Raw genomic sequence first — 19,219 nt, forward strand, 5'->3', positions numbered from 1 at the left:
ACTGGACTTCCTAGCTTTTTTGGGTGCCTTTCACCTACATAATTTGTTCATTCCTTTCAGTTTCCATCTTTGATCATTTGATCATAAAGGTCCTTAAGGGATTAGCGTATTCTCATTTGTTATCTAAGGGTCTTAGTGGTCTTCTACACAAGACAGACAGAAGAGACAYTTTCAGATCTTTGTTACAGCAATATAAATTGTTTCAATGCTTGCATCACACTGAAATGTGTGGAGCGGCAATCTTCCAGATTTTGCAAGAGTTGGCAGCTAGCATAGCTCCTTAATAGAACAGCAACATATTTCTCCTTCAGGTTTGCAGTTTCTAAATGTCATTCTTTTATTGTTGATTTATAGAGATCTTTTCTTGCCAGACCCAACCAAGCAATATATATACATGAAATAAATATTATATACTCCCAAAATAATGCCTTTTTTCTTGACTGAAACAAAAATCGTAGTGAAACATTTTAAATTATGTCTCTTTTGCACCATTTCATTAAGTAAATCAAATGGTTGGATCTCTCTGAAAGACAAGTCTTCTAATTTTATACAAATGATTGTACAGTGTACTGAAGAATAAAGATGAATAGCTGCTAATTTACCACCACTCTTGACCACATATTTAATTTCTGTAAAAGACTGTCGTCTCACTAACTTAATAAATTTGAACATTGAAYCTGTGCTGCTTACTGAAAGTTATGCTTCAGCATTACTTTACAATATTTACCTGAATGCTTTAATACCCTGAGAAATTATATAAAATTAAAAAAAGTAATAAAAGTATTGTTAGTGAGATTTTAATTGAACAGAAGCTCTGTTCACTTCCATTGAAGGCAGAGGCAGTATTATGTCACCACCTTGTTAAATATTTGAGGGTCAGACATTGAGCTTCCTCTACATTTAGAAGAGAAAAGGATCCTCGTATAGGTACACGTTTAAGTGAGTTTAGGAACTCCTGGGCTGCAGGTGMGAAACCTCCAGGGCTGCATGAGTCATTGTGGTCAGAGTCATGCTACTTGTACTGGACTTGGTTAAAAATAGCTTCCACTTCTCTAGTCTGCTTGTGCAGCTAAAATATCTGGCAGYGATGCTTAGCATTGTAGGTTTCATGATTTTGCAGGTCTTAATTGAGCTGACAGCTTCACTTTTGCCTGAACAGACACCAACACTATCTATTTTTCCAGATGGAAAAAATGTTGCAGTTACATCAKCTATTGCTTGCCTGGTCTGCTTGCAGAGTTTCAGCCTCCAAGTGAACAGGAGATTTAGTTTGTTGTAGCTAGCTTTCTGCTGCCTCCTGCTTTCCCATATGTAGAAAATGAAGAAATAAATCCTGTAGCACAGGTGTAAAAACTAAGACATGAGAATTGCAGGAGCACCTGAACCTTGCTGTCTTGACAGAAGCATGCCCAGAGATGCTGGATAGATGCTGGAGCCTCTGATTCATGGCAGAGCATTATGCATTCAGGAAGGTTTAGCTTGCTTGGGGGGATCCTTTCCCTGGAATAGTGTCAGTAYGTGGCTGAATGTGTTTTGAGGAGGAATTGTTCTCTCCAAAACCATGCTGCTCACCTATAGGGAGAGTATCAAGGAGGAACAATCCTTTATACAAAACTGTTGATCCAATAAATAAGCGTTTTTGAACACCTACGTAAATTCCATTTTAAAAAGGGAAATTGCAACTACTTAGAACACATCAGCTAAGGCTAATTTTGTATTTCAGGCATGGTCTGAAAGCTAGACCAGAGTGTGAAGGCGCTTGAAATAATGTACAGGAACTAGCATTTTCCAATAGCTTTATTTATTTATTTATTTATAGAAAAGGCAGAGGGAAAGTAGGTAGGAATTAAATTTGAAGAAGGAGGTAGGAAATTTGCTGACATCCTCCGGGAAGTTATGAGCTGATATGCTGAGAATTTTTATATTTATATCAAATAAATAGTGTCTTCAGAATTATATGGGTATGTAGTGAGAAAGTTAAAACCTTGGCTCTTTAACAGTGCTACAAACATGACCACTTTTTGTTGAAATAAAAAAATAAAGTCCTTAGCCAGCCTGTGAAATAGATTCCCATCCTCTAAGGACCTGTCGCAATGGGCCCATCTTGAGCAGGATTACACTGTCATCTAAGAGGAAAACAGAYCTGCACACATGTGATCTGATCATTCACAGACTGTATTTACGTATTCTCCTCATGTAGTGGGCATGCTGGACAGCTGTTCAACTMGTTCAGGATGATCCTTAACTGATTAAAAATAAGTCTTTATTTTAGATTAGCTCTAGGCTTTTGTTCTTCTCAGCAAGTAAAGCTGATTTCTTCTACACTGAAAAAGAGGCCTGAGCTTTTCAGAGASGAACCATGTTGAAACAGCTGTGAAATTGCTCAGCTTGAYTCAGTTGTCTTGCATTGACACAGATATCAACTATTTGCTTTAATGCAAAGTGTGCTCAAGGCTGCTCTGCAGTGAATGACCACAAGCAGAGGAAATGGCCCYTTAGACCTCTGCAAGCTCAAATGTGTTTCCACAGACAGATCTGCTCCACAGCTGCACTTGACTCCTTTTCAGGCAAACAAACTGAAGAAGGCAGAGGTATAACCCCCTTCCCACAGCTGTGTCTAAGAAGTGATGTGGTTCCACTCCCCACACCTGTGCACAGGAGTAGGGCAGAAACATGGTTTACATAAACTTGCACTTCTCCCTATGCCCAGTCTATCTGGCCACAGGTGTAAGGCCAACAGATGGGTTTATGCACTGCTGTTTGGTGCTCTCATCTCCTCGTCTGCACCCCAGGGAATTACAGATATTGCTATCAGCCCACTGAGCCCTGGTAGCCCTRTCAAGGTCACTGACAGAGACTAAATTGCACATATGCGTGATGACTGCATTTTCATGCCTCTTTGCCTTCATTCTGGTTGGCACTGTCTTCCCACCTGCTGACAGGACTACCGGGATCACACTGGTGTCAGCCCACACTGCGGCCGTACTGCATTGCTCCCTCTGAGCAGAGAGAGTCATGCATCCTTGCCTTGGTAACACCTCACACAGACTTCTGACCTGAGCAATTGTATCCTGTAGGCATCCTTTAAGCAATTTTAACTGCAGAACAAGTATTTTGCATGGTAGCTAGGACCCTAGTGTCACAAGTGAAACGTATGGTAAGATAACCTTTAACACACACTCCAAAACCATCGAGGTGAGCAACTGGATCCAACAGGACAGAGCTTCCCAAAGCATCTCCTCCTGGCCAGATAAACCCCTTTAGGAGAGCAGAACCACTGGGGAATGATGTTTTACAAGTGAAAATGTACTTACAACACCTGCTGGCAAGGCTGGCAACCCTCACAGAGGCCACAGTCCTCAGAAGTAAGTGGCCACAGCTGTCGATCTGTTCCACAGCTCCCACAAGCGTTCTCCCTCCCATGCTGTGACCCTCATTTGTGCTGGCCCTCATAACACAATGTTGAACGTTACGGCTACTTTCTTCAGAATATCCACTGGCAAGGTACTAGAATGTGAGGCTTTTACTAAATGAGTGCATGGTAAATACACAGAGGAGTATATGTAGATGAAGTTTAGATGCAGCTTAGGTGAAGTTTAAATGCAGTATTTTCAATGACTTTTTAAGGTCAAAAAAGTATTTGTATTCATTAAAACAAACATAGACAAACCCTATAAAAGCTGGAAATTTAAATTTCTTAATAAAATGTTAATAAATTTTTTCAACAAATATTACACACTTTAGACATAATTTAGTGGAATGAATAACTCTTAGGTAAAATTTCATAGGTGGTATTGAAGTTTCACAATAAAGGAAGGAGAATTAAAGGAAGCAGAAATTTATTTGAGGTGCATAAAGACAGTTAATTCAGATGCTGGGCTTAGCTTGAGTACGAGGTAGAAKTTAAAGATGTGGACAGATTAATTATCTATGTGAAATAAAACCATATATAATAATAGGATATAATATTTTAAGATCTACTTTTGGGTTCAGAAAAGCATGTTAGAAATGTTCAGCAAAATTTTAGAAATATAGAATAGTGAATGTCTTTCCACTCTTATACAYCACAATATTATTGTAATTTCCTGCAGAATTTTAATAAAGTTCAGATAAATTATCTACAGTAACTATTTATGTGTGTTTTGACTAAATTTTTAAGTAGACCAGAAGAAAAAAAAAGTACAGCAAATAATGAGGAATGCAAGAAAAATGAAAATACAAGGGCCTTTTTAGGATAACTAAAGATATGTTATAGAACGTGAAATAAAAGGAATAAGAGGAAAGGCTAAAACTCTTCCTCAGGTATATTTGCCTAACATTTCCCTTTGAAACGGCTGCTGAGTAAAAAAAGCACAAGTATTGCTTTTACCATGTCATCGGTTTGCTCCTCTGTATTCTGTGAAGCTGTAATTGTAATACTTGTAATCACACTTAGGGTGGCAATAAAGATAAAATAAGTAAGTGTGCTGTTTCACATGGGAGCCTCTAAGTCTCGTTAGGTTTTGTTGAGATGTGGCTAACGGGCAACGTATGCACACTGAGACGGCTAGTATACTGCGGCAATCACATCCAGAGGTGAGTTAGTTACTAATAAAAACTTGCTTGGTTCTCAGTCCCTCTGAGAGACGATTTGCCGTCTCTGTGGCTTCTGCATAGGGCACCCAAATGGGAAGCCCTGAAACTTCCTCAGGACGTGAGTACAAGGTAGATCTGTGAGAACTGAAGACAAGTTTTTCTCTAGTGAAATAAGGGTAAGCAAGCTTAGCTGCTAAGATTTTCAGAAGCAGTTTGGATCAGTGCTTTTTTTTTTTTTTTTTTTTTTTTCCTCCACTCCAGAAAAATAAGACTAAGAAGGTTGTTCACATTTCGGTTTTTTTGTTGTTTTTTCCTTTTTGTTTTCTTGCCTAATTTTTGTCTTACATCAAATGGCCAAACAGGAAGACCTAATTCATAACTGGAAAAGAACCCTCAGAAAACATGTTTTCTTTCAAGAAAGAGAGAGGAACAGCAGGCTGTGTCTACTTTTGGTTTTCTGCAGGCTGTGTCTACTTTTGGTTTTCTTTTTCTCTTTTAGGATGGGTGAAATTCCAGAGACACTGCCTTATTTTCTGCTTAATTACTTTATAGTCCATTCTTACAGTGATAGATATTCATCCAGAAATACAAAATAGTCAAAAAGTAACAGTGTAATTTCCTTAACACTATTGCCTTTGGTCTGGACTTGAGATACTGTGCTCTTGGCTACTGGGAAAAAGGAAGTTCTTCACACTGAGGCACATCAAAGACATCCTRTAAAAGCTCCAATGTATTTGCCAAATTCTGCCTTTAATCATCCTTCTGTACTTGTATTGATTTCCAAAGGGCTTGGAAAACCTGTTTTGAATGCTGAAGTGTTCACGTATATTTTTGTTCAAGTTAATGGAAAATACACGCATAGGTTTTTTAAAAGAGAAAATGTTTTCAGTCACTTCAGGCTATGCCACAATTAGTGAATAGTGCAGTGCAACACAAGCAGGTAAGCAGATTGAAACAGTCGGTGCTGAGGCTCCTGTAACTACAGTATACACAGCTGGGGGATTTACTGCCGACTAGATCTAGTCTTGTCCCCCTGCACTACATTACTAAACTGTGTGTGTGATAGAAGGTCTCTGAAAGGAAACTATCCCACATATTTTTGATTTCTCAATGCACCATGCTGTCCTTTCCTTCTTATGCAGAGGAAAGTAACATACTATGCTGCCTCCCCAACCCCGACCTCCTAAGCATGCCACCCAGCCCCACAGGCAGGCAGKCATGAACCTACAACCTCCTGATGTAGCCACTGGGCTTCCTGCTCTAGCGAAGCTTTTGGCCTCTTCACAGCACAGGTTGATGAGCAGGGTCATCTTCTTAGGTGTGACCATGCTGAGTCCTCTGGGATGCTGTGRATGACTGCCCTCACCAGCAGGAAGAACAGCAGCTGGAAAGAGGGAGGCAACAAAAGAAACAAGGGKGAGAGAGACGAGTCCTTCGGAAGAGTTCATCAACACAGGGACAGCAACAGAGTGTAGAGCAGACAAGGAACAAGACACTGATTAGGGGACCTCTCGGTGGAAGAAACAAGAGTGAGTCTCAGGGTGCTGAGCACTGGCAGCTGACAGCAAATGTGAAAGTGCAGATGCTTTTAAAGTAACACAAGGAGGACAGTGGCATATCACAAGAGTGTGCAAGGCGGCTCAGGAGCACTGTTCCAGCGCATGCATGTTCCACATGTGCCAGAAAATTTCACAGCTGTGCATCCACTCAGGTATTTGGAGCCACTTGTTCCTAGGGCCTGGTGTTATTAGGTGGGCATCTGGAGCAGGTCTTCACACAAAAGAAATCCAGATTCTGAGCAGCAGCAACACTCTGCAGCCCAAATCTACACAAAATACATGGTGATAACTGGGTGAATTCTCTTCACTTCTGCTCTGAACTAAAACACAAATGTAGACATGCTTTAAAAGCTTGACTGAGGTCTTGTCACAGTTTGTCATAGAATTTCTATGAGAGCTTGCTCCAGAGCCTGTATTAGGAGACAAATCATAATACAATATTTCTCCTCTTCTTTTTGTTTTATCTTTTATTGCTATCAGTATTTTCCCACCTGCTCTAACAACACAAGAAGTATTTGTTTTAAGTAGCTGTAATGCTTTGGAAGGTGCTTGGTCAGCAGGGCTAGAGACCAGTTTTCTCTGCCTCTAAAGCCGGTATGCAGAATACACACATGATACTGATGAGTCCTTGAACATGGAAAGATCACTTCTCATGAAAAGGGGTAATTCACTTTGCTGCTGCATCAAATTTTGATCTCTCTGCCAAGTTTGCACAAGAACAAGTATCATTTATCAGATATCCTATATATATTTATCCTCCAAAGGAAGATAAATACACTCGTTATTTGTGTGTTATATAAACTACTGAAAAGCCACCAGCTTAAAGTTAGTTTCTGTCCAATTCAACTGACTGGTACTGATGATCTGGATGTGACAGCTTCTAGGTACCAACCTCTTTGCCATCTGGTGCCTCACAAGAGCAAAAACTCTGTATTTGCTTTGAAAGCAGCTCTGCCATATGGTAGCATAGTACCTATTTAAACTCTCAAGGCTGAAGTATACCCTTTATTTTTGATGAGTGTTCTTGAAATTGTTTTGCAGAACCTAGCCCAGGAATAGCATCCACATTGCCCATCTAAATGAGAGCCACAGGGTTTTTCTGATTCTGATCCTCTTTCTTTCTAAGAGATACTTTCTTCATATTCATTTTCCAAATACACATAAGATTATATGTTCTCATGAATATATCTGACCTTTAAGATGCTGAACAATATGCATGTTCAGTGACTAATGCTGCATGATTCCTTTGTAAACAGTGTTTCAATTTGGCCTGCAGTCAAAGCACCTGAATTAGTTCTGAAACCTTGGCTTGACAAGAAGATGCAATTGTATTAGTACCTCATTTTTTGCTTTTATTTAGCTGCGAATAATGCTCAAATTCCAAGCAGCTAAGTCCCCAGCTGAGACTGTATTATCCTGAGGATTAAATTTAGACAGAATGTCAACTACTAATCAACACTAAAGATCAAATTACTTGTAATTTTGCTAGACTGCTAAATTAATATGGTATTAACCTTGATGAATTGTGATGAAAATACATTTTYATACAGTACTGTAAATTGTCTATAATGACCCTGTAACAAAAGTTCACTTCTCTTTCTAGAGGCATAATCAAAGCCAAACTTCAGAAAAAAGTACAGTAGTGTGAAGAGACAAAATGTCACTGCTGACTAGTGTTTTTAAAAATGTCATTTTAAAACATCTTGTGAGCCACAGTGTTTACCTTTGATGTCTCTTGCCTGGCTTCCAACCTCCTCACGCAGAACCTGGGAGGAGGCAGCTTCCAGAGTAAACTCTGCTCCTGTTGGGATGAGAGAGTCCTGTGTGGCATCCAGATGTTGTTAGAATTAGCCTGACTGCAAAAAAATACTAGAAAATGTGCTGATAATTAAATTAAAATGATAATAATTAAATTGGGAATTCTGATTTAGAAAAAAGGCAAAAACTTTCCYAACACTAATGCATGTCTGGGTAGCAAGAACAAACAGTTACAAAAATAGTCTTTTAGCAGTTGCAGTCACACATTAGGCCTGTGATATTTGAAAAGTTCTGGTCTATACCATGTATAGTGGGCTTGCTTTCTTCATCACTGRTTATACCACAGAATTCAGTCAAGAGGGGAATTCTGCCCAGTCCTCTTTCCTAACTTAAATAGTTTTCTAGACACAGAATCTGCCAAACACCTTGTGTTGCAAGGTTACCTACTGTGTAGGTACTTAACCTTCTGTTACAAAGTAACCTACTAATATTTACTACTTTAACCATAGTAACCTTTTTTTTTTTTTTTTTACTAATAAAAAGTCACAGTTTTCTGTAGATGATCACTGCTTTTTCTTACCTTAGCACTAAGTTAACCTTCATCATAAACAGCAGTACATATCATTCAGAAGCTGAAAGCAAATTATTAAAACAAAAAGTTTTAGAAAGAACAGTTTCAGCTGCCTAAATACTAATAGTACAGCACTAARGGTGGATCTTTTCTGCATTTTGCAGCAAGATAAGTTATATCAGTACAGGTGGCTGGAGTTGTGCCAAATTATCTCTGTTTTCTTCCCACCCTTTCTTTCTCCCACCTTAYGGAGAACCTACGAAGCCCCATGAGAAAGCTGTGGTTTGCATTCGGGAGAGAAGGCAGCCATGCTCCAGGGTACGCATCAATCAACCTGGCCTAACAAACTGCTTGGATCTACCTATTTTTTCATTGCCTAGCCAGCTAAAAAATCTCGCTGATCAAAAGCAGGTCTGTTCTGTCAGCTTTGACTGTCTCTTTTCTCACCTTCTCACCTATCAATCTGTCACCGATTGCTAATTGTCATTTGTGAAATGCCAAGGGAAGGAGCAGCTGTTGTGGCTTACTGGTACAATCTGGTAGCACCCATTCTTGAAAAAAAAGAGCAAGYAGATGCACAGACCCAGAACTGAAACAGTGTCTGATGTATGACCTCAAATTGTGTAAAAGAAAGGGTGCAACCAAACATACTTTATGGCATGGATGCTCTGCTGGGGAATTTTCTGTGGTTAAAACCTGGGAACAGCTGTAGAGGGTCATGCCAAATGCTCTGTCTCCAAAAGTGGCTGGTAACAGATGCAGAGACAAACTAGACAGAGGAGAGATTTTCCCAGAACACTTCGCGAGTTTGCAGTGATTTGTAGCTTACAGAATTCTTGAGGTCAAAGAGTCGATGCTTTCATATTTAATAGGCTGTGATGAATTTGTCTTCTGTGCATTTGTCCAGTAGTCCTCAGAGCCATGTAACTTAGCATCCTCAATGTCTTGTGTCTCTTAAAAACACYCATTTCCACTCCTAAGGAATCTGCTAAGGCCCAGTTCTCTTCGGGGAGAGCTGAAGACATTACCTTCGCCTTTCAAAAGGAGCTCAGTCCTGAAAACTCAAGCCTTCGATTGATGTAAAGTTTATTCAGAGTGTAATGAAATTCACAAAGTACTTTGTGTAAGCTTTTTTTCTGAACATAGTTAAAAATAGAAACATGGGCTAGGATCAAATCCAAGTTACTTCTTACTGAAGGACCAGTTCAMTCAATCTTCACATCCATTTTCGCTACTGACACCTATTTCTAGCCTTTCTGACCTTTCTGTACCTGTCATTAGAACTATAATAAGATTGACCTCTCACTCTGAGTCATATTTATTTGCATGCTTCTCATTTTGCATATACAGTCACCACAATCTCCAGAAATAAAAAGCATTTGGAATCCCATATTATCAAGTAACACATCCCTGGCAGTCATTATCCATTTTATTAAGTGGTAAATCTAGCCATCCACTGTCAGGCCTTGATATGCCCTGGTAAAGGGCCCTGTAACCCAAGAGTGGCCCTTCCTACATCCTTAGCAGATGCTTATCCTGTTGAGGGGGGCATCAATTTCCCGTGTTTGCTGCCATAAGTTATAGCTGAGGAGCTTAGGGAAACATCTGATTGCCTTAAGAACCATGGAAAAATCTATTTTTGGCAGGCTATGGGGAAGTTTGCATCTCTGCATCCCCACCACCTATATCCTCCAGCATGGGGCATACCCTTGTTCTAGGAGCTTGGAAGGCTGAAACAAATTTAGAGCTCCCTTTAACTGTTCCTGGCACACCACATGTGGTCTGGATTTCATTTTGGTAGTCTGCGTGTGTTTTCATGAAAGCTTTGGAGAAAGACCAATGCGAAATAATTCACTGTTTCACCTGTATCTGAATACAGTATTAAAATTTGTCATCATAGTGCAGTACAACTATTAAATTTTGCTTGGATAACAGCATAATATATAGGATGTTTTATGAAAATGCAGAAGCAGTTCTTCAGCTGTTATCTGTCACAGTTCATGCGGTAAGGCAATAGTAACTATTCATACCAGCTGCAAAGCTGTCTATGGTTTCATTTTGCTAATGAACTTCCAATTCTCAATACAATCTAAGCAGACCAGTAATAATAAAATCTGATATACTTGTGGTATCAACTACCCTATAAATTTTCTAAGTTTTCAAAATTGTCTAGCTTTTTATCATAAGTGCTGCTCATCCGCTTCTAGGTCTTCATTTAGCTTCAGCACCCGTCTGCCCTCTTATGCTAATGCAATGCTGGAATGTGTTTGGGAGCCTAACACATCCCACAGGAAAGGTTTAAATCTATGCAAAAAAAGCTATTTAAAAAAAATCAAATAACCAAATGACTTTTGTTAAATGTTTACCATCGCCTAACAATCATCCTTGCAACTGCTTCAAACAAGGCTGCGATCACTTAATGGTAGTGTGTTACAGGTATGGATTAGGAGACACAGTAGGGCTAGAGTAGCTTGTCATTTCATCTGATAAAAGAATCACAAGTGGCAGAAGAAAACAGCATAGCAAGTTGAAATCACTTGTTAACAGTAAATTAGTGGCAGAGGGACAACAGTAGTGAAGATCTATTGGGTCTCACTTTTGTCCTTATTTCTTCATCACTTTGCTCCATCCTGTACCCATTATTTTGACCCTAGATAAGCAGTATTTCTTTCCAGTGAACAAACATTAGGTTCACTTCCAGCAACAAACYTTCCTATACTTAATCAACCAGTTTATTAGAGCATGAAAGAAAATTGTTCATGACTTCAGTTCCTGTACTGCTGGAATTAACAAGCCGGCTGTTGCCAACACTAAACTTGGAAGTGCTAATGGTAATTAAAATCTATTTTCAAATACATCTCACAGTTTTAAGGTGGAGAAGTACTTGTTACTCATGTGAACTGCTAAACTGTGTTTAAAAAAAAGTGCTACTTTCTTCAGGAAGATGTCAGCTGTGGGACAGAAATAATAATTAATGAATTATTAATGCTATGCAGTATGGCATTTGTTCTCCTTTAGTGAGTTTATGGCTATGCATGCCTTCCAAAATCTTTGAGTAAGAGAAGTTTCAAACTAGAATTTAAAAATTTGGTATTTTGGATTAGCCTTTTAGTCATTATATCGTCATTATGATAGAAAAAAATAGCAAAATAGTGCTAATTTTGCACTGACATATAATATGTGCTATCAGTAGCTTTATTACCGTTTGGTAGAAGTTCATGCAGTCCATTCAGTCAGTTTTCCCTCAGGTGCACTTGGGTGAAATATCTTATACAAAGTACTCCAGGCTCAAATGGGACAGTGTGCCAAATGGTAATCTTAATTATTCAATATATTCACACTTCACAGTAAAGAAAATAAAAGAAGGGTAATCATACTTTGTTTTTCACTTCGTTTTCTGAGCCTGTTTCCTGGCTAACTCAATCTATCGGATCAGTGGGAGGGACAAGGGACAGATTAAAAATGTTGCCTGTCAGATCAACAGGGGATTTAAATTTATGTTCTTTACATGGAATGGAAGCATATGGGCCACAGCTCTCCCTGGAAAATTACTGTCAAACCAGTACCATCTCTATTAACACAGCTGCTAGATTGTGAAGCAGAAATCAGTTTTTACTTGAGTTAACTTTCAAAAAGCAGAGTTCAAAGTGACTGCTCAGTAATATTCTCTCAAGCTACACCAGCAATATTGCTTATTAACACCTTACTGCAAGTCACACCTGTGCAACTCTGCAAGTGTTACTTTGGGTATAACACCCTATAGACCCTTTATGATGATGTGAAGGAATCAAAGTTATGTTTATCCAGCCTGACAATTGTTATTGAAATCTCATCTTCCTGTTGTATAAAAGGAAAGCACATTTTGATAGAATACTTTTCATACAAGTAATGTACATGCCAATGTATGGGCTTACTTTTTAATTTGCCTCCATTTCAGCTGATTTCCAAGGCAAAAGTGCTGTCTTCATATATAATCACATACAGACATTTCCTTTAGGTATTTATTATCATCATTTTCCATATGAAATAGTGAGGATCTGTTATCTGTCATTTCTTTGTGTGCAAGCTACTTTTGCAATATATACAGAGAGTACTTACTTCCTTATATGAAAAGTTTCATCTGAAGATAATGTTAAAGGTTCAAAGTTAAGCTCTAAAAATTAGAAAAGATTGGAGTTAAAGCTTTATCTATTGCATTAAGGTTGCCTCCAACAAGCAACCTCTTGTTTCTGCAGAGGCCCCAACCTCAGTCAATGCCTCTGCCAGGCAGAAGAGTCTCACCACTACGGCTCTGTAATGGGAATCTGAAGATTTAGTTTTCTATTACTGCCTTTGATAGCATTTCTTATACAAATTAATCTTTCTGTGCTTCGTATCTCTCATTGTAAAATAATGATAACACTACTTCCCACTGACATGGAAAATCGTGTGGGCAAACTTGTATCTTCGGAGTGTAGTTTGGTGATTGAAGCTACGACAAGTTCAGAAACTCGGTATTGCTAAGAGCTTAGCAGGAGTGTGCAGACACAGAAGAGAGAAATAGGAGCGATTCCACTGACACAGAGTTACTATTAACTTATGTTGCTAAAATAGGAAAAATTTTGATCTTTTCTGCATAAACTGGACAGTGTGCAATGAAAAAGAGGCTTAGAAAATGTTAGAAAATGCCTAAATAGCAAATGCCATTTCTAAAAAAAGGAATGGATGTTAAGTTCCTTACAGAAAAGGAACTTAAATTTAAATACATAACAATGGCACTACTTAATCAAAAGAAGTTTTTAACTTCACAACACTTTTCCTAACTTAAATGCAGTTCTCTGACATCATTCATCATTTAGTGATGGAAGCTATATCCTACATAAATAATGTGACCAATGCAGGTTGTTATAATAAAAATCACAATATTGGTGAAATTTGTGCATTCAAATATAGTCAGAATTTGTTGGTTCTTGAATGCATCTGTTGCAACTCAGTATCTTTGCTATATATTCTTTTACTTACCCTGTACATCAAGATTTACGTGATTAAAGTCTTTTTAAAAAGTCAGTAATGACCTTTAGGTGCTGAATATGAGAAACCTTTAAGAAACCCATTTTGCAGAGGTCAGCTCACTAAAAAACCATGTTATTTAAATGTATCTCAACTGGGACAAGTTTCCTTCACACCTGTGTACATGCAGGTAAATGTTTAGATGTGTGCATATGGTACATTTAAATACACTCCTGAGCAAGCAAGTTACATCAGTGTTTGTGTTTCAGTCTGAGTAATTGCTTTGTCCAAAGTTCAGGATAAACCTATTTGGTGATAAAGCTGACATAAGGACATGCACTCTGAACCCATCTTTGAGAATTACATGAAGAATATACTTTTTGAGTTCTATGCAGCCCTTTTAAATAGATGACTCTTTCTTAGCTTAAAAAAAAAGGATTGATTTCCTGATGATTTAGTCTTCGACATTATATAAAACATTGGAATTTTCCTTTTGTTGTTAAATATAAAAGCTTCAAGTTACACTGCTTCTTTGAAAAAGAAATCTATTGAGCTCAGTTTGGAGCATATAATTACTGCCCTTACAATCAAAGGAATCGATACGGTGCTGGTGACACTGACAGGGCAGTTGTTTAATACAAACCAAGGTACATGACTATTATGTCAGAGATGCTAATTTAGCAGGCTCATACTAACACTTAATGAAGCGCTAATTATTGCATTTTGGTTAGCCTTGTTATTTTAGTAATCCCATTTATACGTGTTACAGAAATCAATGCTAAATGCTGAAACTTTGACTGAAGTCACCTGCGAAGCCAGTCATGAGCCTCTAGACTATATGCTAAGTTCTAAAAGGCAAGGCAAAATGCTATCTGTCCTGATACTTCTTTTCTTTTTTTCACTTCCACTTTCCACATATTGCACTTGCACTTCAGGGCTGGTTTCTGGGCAATCTATAAAATTTGGTCAAATAAGACACTTCAGAACTGTTGGGCATTTTAACCGTTTTTTTAAAAACAGACAGCATTACAGTTTTCAAGCTCATGACAAGAAATGAGAACTAGCATTCAGTCACTTTGGTTCCTAATTACCAGGAGGAAAATGGACATATATTCTCCGAACAAAAGAGTTTGAACACCAGCAAAAGTAGAGAATGTTCATAGGAGACGATTTGGTAAATTTTAAGTGCATTGTAATTAATCACCATGACTTGGTCATGAATTATAACTTGTTCTGCACTTGGCTACAATTATTTTGATTTAATGTTTATATCAGTGAATAAAGTTATTCAATTTCCTTTATCTGTCAAAAGGGATTTGTGAGACATAAACACTTAAGCATCTCTGATGTTGATCTCTTTCAGTTTATTTCTCCCATCCAACGGGATTATTGTTAAATCCCAAACACACTCTGGTGACTAGCTGACTTACAAAATGGCAATTGTAAACAGAGGAACTCATACTGGATTATTAAATTGATGACTATGAATCTAAGTTTTTATGAAAGCCTTTCTGTAACTTATTTATGTACAACTTTTTCAAATCATCACTGAAGGGCTGGTATTGCCACTTTATTGAAAGGCACTCTTTAGTCTGTATGGTCACAGAACTTCTCTTCTGAAGACCTCAAAATGATTTAGCTGCTAATGAATCAAGAACATATTTGTCATAAAGAATTTCTTCTTCCCTAAGATCTTCCTCCCATTACATTACTGTCATGAACACAGTAGCTCCAAATGCTACAGTCTTTTTGAAACTGGAAATGCCTTTTGGCATCCATTTACTTTCTTTTCCAATAGGAGGAAAAAAATAGGGCAGAGGAAAGGTGTAGGAATAGAGCATAATGTGGTCTGCTAAACATATGCAAAGCATTGTTTTAGGAGGAGAAAAATATGCTATTTGCAACAGGAAAATATGTTGACCAGGTAATAAAAGATTCCTGTGACTGAAAGCAAGCTATTGCATGCACCCTGCGATGGGGTGGGCACAGTCACAGCTCTAAATCGTGCTTTGGAAGATGCCAGCTCACTGTAAGTCTCCTTGGCTCCTGTTATGGGCAGCTTTGCTATTGGTGCAGAAAAGCCCCATCAGTCTTGTTATGAAAAGCTAACTGGGCATGTCATAACTCTACCTCGGAAAATAAAATTATGCAAGACCCTCTTTCTGTTCACACACACACAGTACATACAAAATGTTTTGTCGATTAAATAAAAAACTAAACTATTCGTGGATGTAGCTAGTACCACCAGTCTTTTTACTGATAAACCTCTTACAGAAGATGTAGACAAGCTGGTGCTTGAAATCTCTCTTCCTTCCAACCTAGGCAAAGTCAAAGGAATGAAAACCAGTGCCCTATCTGTAAGACCTGCCTGAAAAATCACAACAGTTGTTAAAACTACATGCGCTTGCCTTATCAGAGTACTGGACTTAAGACACAGGAGAAGCTGAGGCTAGTCAAATCTGTGTGAGGTACCTGAGCAAGACTGGTGAGGAAAACCAAAAGGCCTGTCAAGCTTGGGAGTGGAACAAACCACCACCAGCCTGAGCATGGAAGTCACCCTTCCTCCTAGTATAATCTCAGAATGGCTGTACTGGGCCAGAGCAAAGGCACAGCTAAACCTGCTGATAACACGCTCTTCAGCTCTGATCACTTGTGGCTCAGGGGCCTCCTCTGCTTTGATGTCACCGTCCTCAGTGGGGCCGAGAAGCAATGGGAAAAATTCACGGAACAAACCCTGCAATTCGACCCCAAGATGCAGAATTAAAACCAGGAAAGGAAAATTTGTAGGTAGGAAAGCCTTGGAACCGCTGGCCTCAGGAGACCTCGGGATTCAAAGAGGCAGCACGTCAAGCACGAACCTGAAACGCAGCCTTGCTTGGCCACATTCTTTTCCATTGACACTGTTAGTAATTCCACTGACTGGATTCATGTTATTTTGCCTTGTAGCTCTGCTCCACTTTACATATTAAAAACTCACTTCCCTGTGAGGCTAGATAGGCTGTAACTAAGAGATGAGGCAAATATGAAAATAATTAGGTTAATTTGGCATATGCCTATTTGAACTTAAGGTTTTATTTAAAAATAGATGGCCAGACTCTTCCCCCATCTAGAGCTGTGTAGACTGAGTCCACTTAGGAGAAATTTGAGGAGAAAGAGCATTAACTCCAAAATGGCTCTCAACTCTTCACTATCACCTAAAATTCCATTCCCCATGTTCTCATGTCTCATCTGGGAATAAGTATCTTATTTTGACAGATTACAGAGCTTGTTATTTCAAAACTTTACTTTCTTCTAGCAACTGCCTCACTTCTTCAACCCCTTTCACTTTCTTTTTCATTTACTTTTAATAGCAGAGACATTGAACTACTGAGAAATTGTATTTTCTGGTATAAACTCTTGTGCTTTGGGGACAGAGTTGCCTTTCCAGGCAACTATATAATATCTATACTGTGACTCTATTTGCATTAGTTACTATTAATATCCACAATAACTGTCAGCCTGCAATTTAAAACAGTGGCCTGTTTTTAGATCATGTCAGCAAGCAACACAAATATTTTTACTTTATACATTTATGTGATCCAAGACAGGTATTTGGACAGATTTTCCTGAATGGAAAGGGGAGAAAGTCTGTTCAAAATTTTAAACAGCACTGAAAAGGCAAAAAAGTAGGGTATTCAAATCATCAATTAAATTACAAAGTTTCAAAGTATTAAACAATACTGCAAAAAAATCATTTTTCCTACTTTGCTGAAGAAAGACTTAGTACAGTCACAAACGCTGTGTAACCAAAATGTTAGTGTGAGGAAAAAAAAAAGATCTGAGTACATACATTAAGTGATTGTCTCATATTTATTCATTAGTTTAACCCTTGCAAAAACAAAGATACAGAATCAAACCCACTTACTAACATACAACAAGACTGCCAAACTCCAACATCCCTTTATAATATTTTCCTAGACAGAGGCCAGAGTCCTCAAAAAATAAATAAAGTAAAATAACAACAAAAAGAGACATAAGAGACCAAAAGGATTTCAGGGAAGAGGAAGAGCAGGGCTGCTCCATGACTGAGGACGAGCCGGGAGCTGAGGATGAGCCCAACGCGGGCAGTGCCCTCACTGACCATGGTGCAGTCCCACTGTATGTGGATGTGGCAGGCAGAGCTGGGTGCTGGTAACACAGTCCATCAACAGCCCCAGGCCTGGCAAGTCAGGGGAGTCCAGCCAGGAGCAACAGGAGTCGAGGGCAGAGACAGGACTGGAGGACAGGTGGGTCCAGTGTCCATCCACRACACAGGACTGGAAACAGGACGGGAGACAACAGCATATTTTCAACGTCCATCCCAAAAAGACAAGGCCGGAGTCACAGACACCTGCTCAGTGCGATTAAGGCCTATCAGTGTCCTCAGGGCCCTGACAAAAGACCTTTTACATATGATATGCTTTGGTATAGCATACATACATTGACATTAAACAAGGTGCTGGTGGTATGAAAAGCCTCCTTATACAGTAATGCTGCTTCTGGATTTTGGCTTATCTGTTTACTACTGTTGTTTGGGTTTTTCAGCCAYTTGTGCTTCTTTTTGGTAATGGGAAATAATCTGAAAGAGTATGAAGGTATTAATAAAAAGGAAAAGCAAACCTGCCAACCATATAAGTAAAAAAGTRTTATACCCTTTAAACTCCAGAAAGTATGCGGGAGCGAGCCATAGGCCTTGTCCAACAAACCACAAAGAGATAAGCAGTACAGCACGACGCCACGACATCCTGATACTAGGTATTATGAGGGGCAAAAGGCAGAGATACCAAACAAAGTACTGGGATGTGCATACTTTGTTAAAACTCACAAAAATAGCAGTGTGTAGGAAACAACAGAAGGCAAGGTCTCTGTAAAACGCTATGGACACAACCAGGAGAAGCAGCAGCTGGGGCAGGAAGGCTGCGAGCCCAAGGGTAAAACTCCATTTGCTCTCTGCAGTTAAATACAACATGTAGAAATAGGGAGAGAAGTTATGACGGATATCCCTCCTGGTCACGTGGTAGAGGTAGGCCTGCTCCAAAAACTCCCAGCCGTAGAGGCAGTAAAACGCAACGGTCAGGGCGCCCAGCACAGATCCAGCAACCATTCCGAAAAGCAGCACATCGCGGTTTACGAAGAGCTGCCAGAGGTGTCCTGGCGAGGGACACCTGGCTTTTCCGCAGCGCCCCACGGCTGCCCTGCTGCCGCGCTGCAGGTGCAGCGCCAGTGGCAGCGCGTAAGTCAGCGGGTATATTTTCATGTGCACAGCGAGCCCGTAGCAGGCGGCCGCCTTGCCCACGCTGCCGCCCTCGGCGTAGTAGAGGGTGGCCAGCACGAGCAGGGCCACCAGGGCCTCTGCGTTGCCCCGGCTGGACACGGCCATGGGCAGCGGGTTGAAGAGCCAGGCGGCCGCGCAGCAGGCGCACGCCGGGCCGGCGGCCGCCCCGCGCTGCAGCAGGGCCCGGTAGGCCACGCCGGCGGCCGCCAGGTCCGCGGCCACGAAGAGCAGCTTCCCGGAGGCCTCGGCCAGGCAGGCGTTGGGCGTGAGGAGCCAGGCGAGCAGCGGCGTGTAGCGGTAGGTGGCCCGCGCGTAGGGCGAGCGCCCCGCCGCCACCAGCCGCGCCGCGTCCGTGAACACCCGGTAGTCGACGTCGGTGTAGCGCACCCGCAGCGCCGCGTCCTGCCGCGCCCCGTACAGCACCAGCGCCAGCCGCGCCGCCAGCGCCGCGCCCAGCGCCCAGCGCAGCCCCGG

The 19,219-nt window shown here is 40.2% G+C and overlaps 1 protein-coding gene across 1 annotated transcript; it reads right to left on the bottom strand.

Annotated features, from left to right (window-relative positions):
* Positions 1–17,282: 17,282 nt before the first annotated feature.
* PIGM (phosphatidylinositol glycan anchor biosynthesis class M) lies at positions 17,283–19,216 on the bottom strand (the record flags this gene model as incomplete). Its single annotated transcript, XM_085298283.1, has 1 exon — positions 17,283–19,216. A coding segment is annotated over one exon (1,224 nt), but the record flags the coding sequence as incomplete, so codon positions are not given.
* Between the last annotated feature and the right edge of the window lie 3 nt (positions 19,217–19,219).

The sequence above is a fragment of the Rhea americana genome, unplaced genomic scaffold (genome assembly GCF_003343005.1).
Source record: "Rhea americana isolate MKP2758 unplaced genomic scaffold, rheAme1 scaffold_137, whole genome shotgun sequence".
NCBI lineage: Eukaryota > Metazoa > Chordata > Aves > Rheiformes > Rheidae > Rhea > Rhea americana.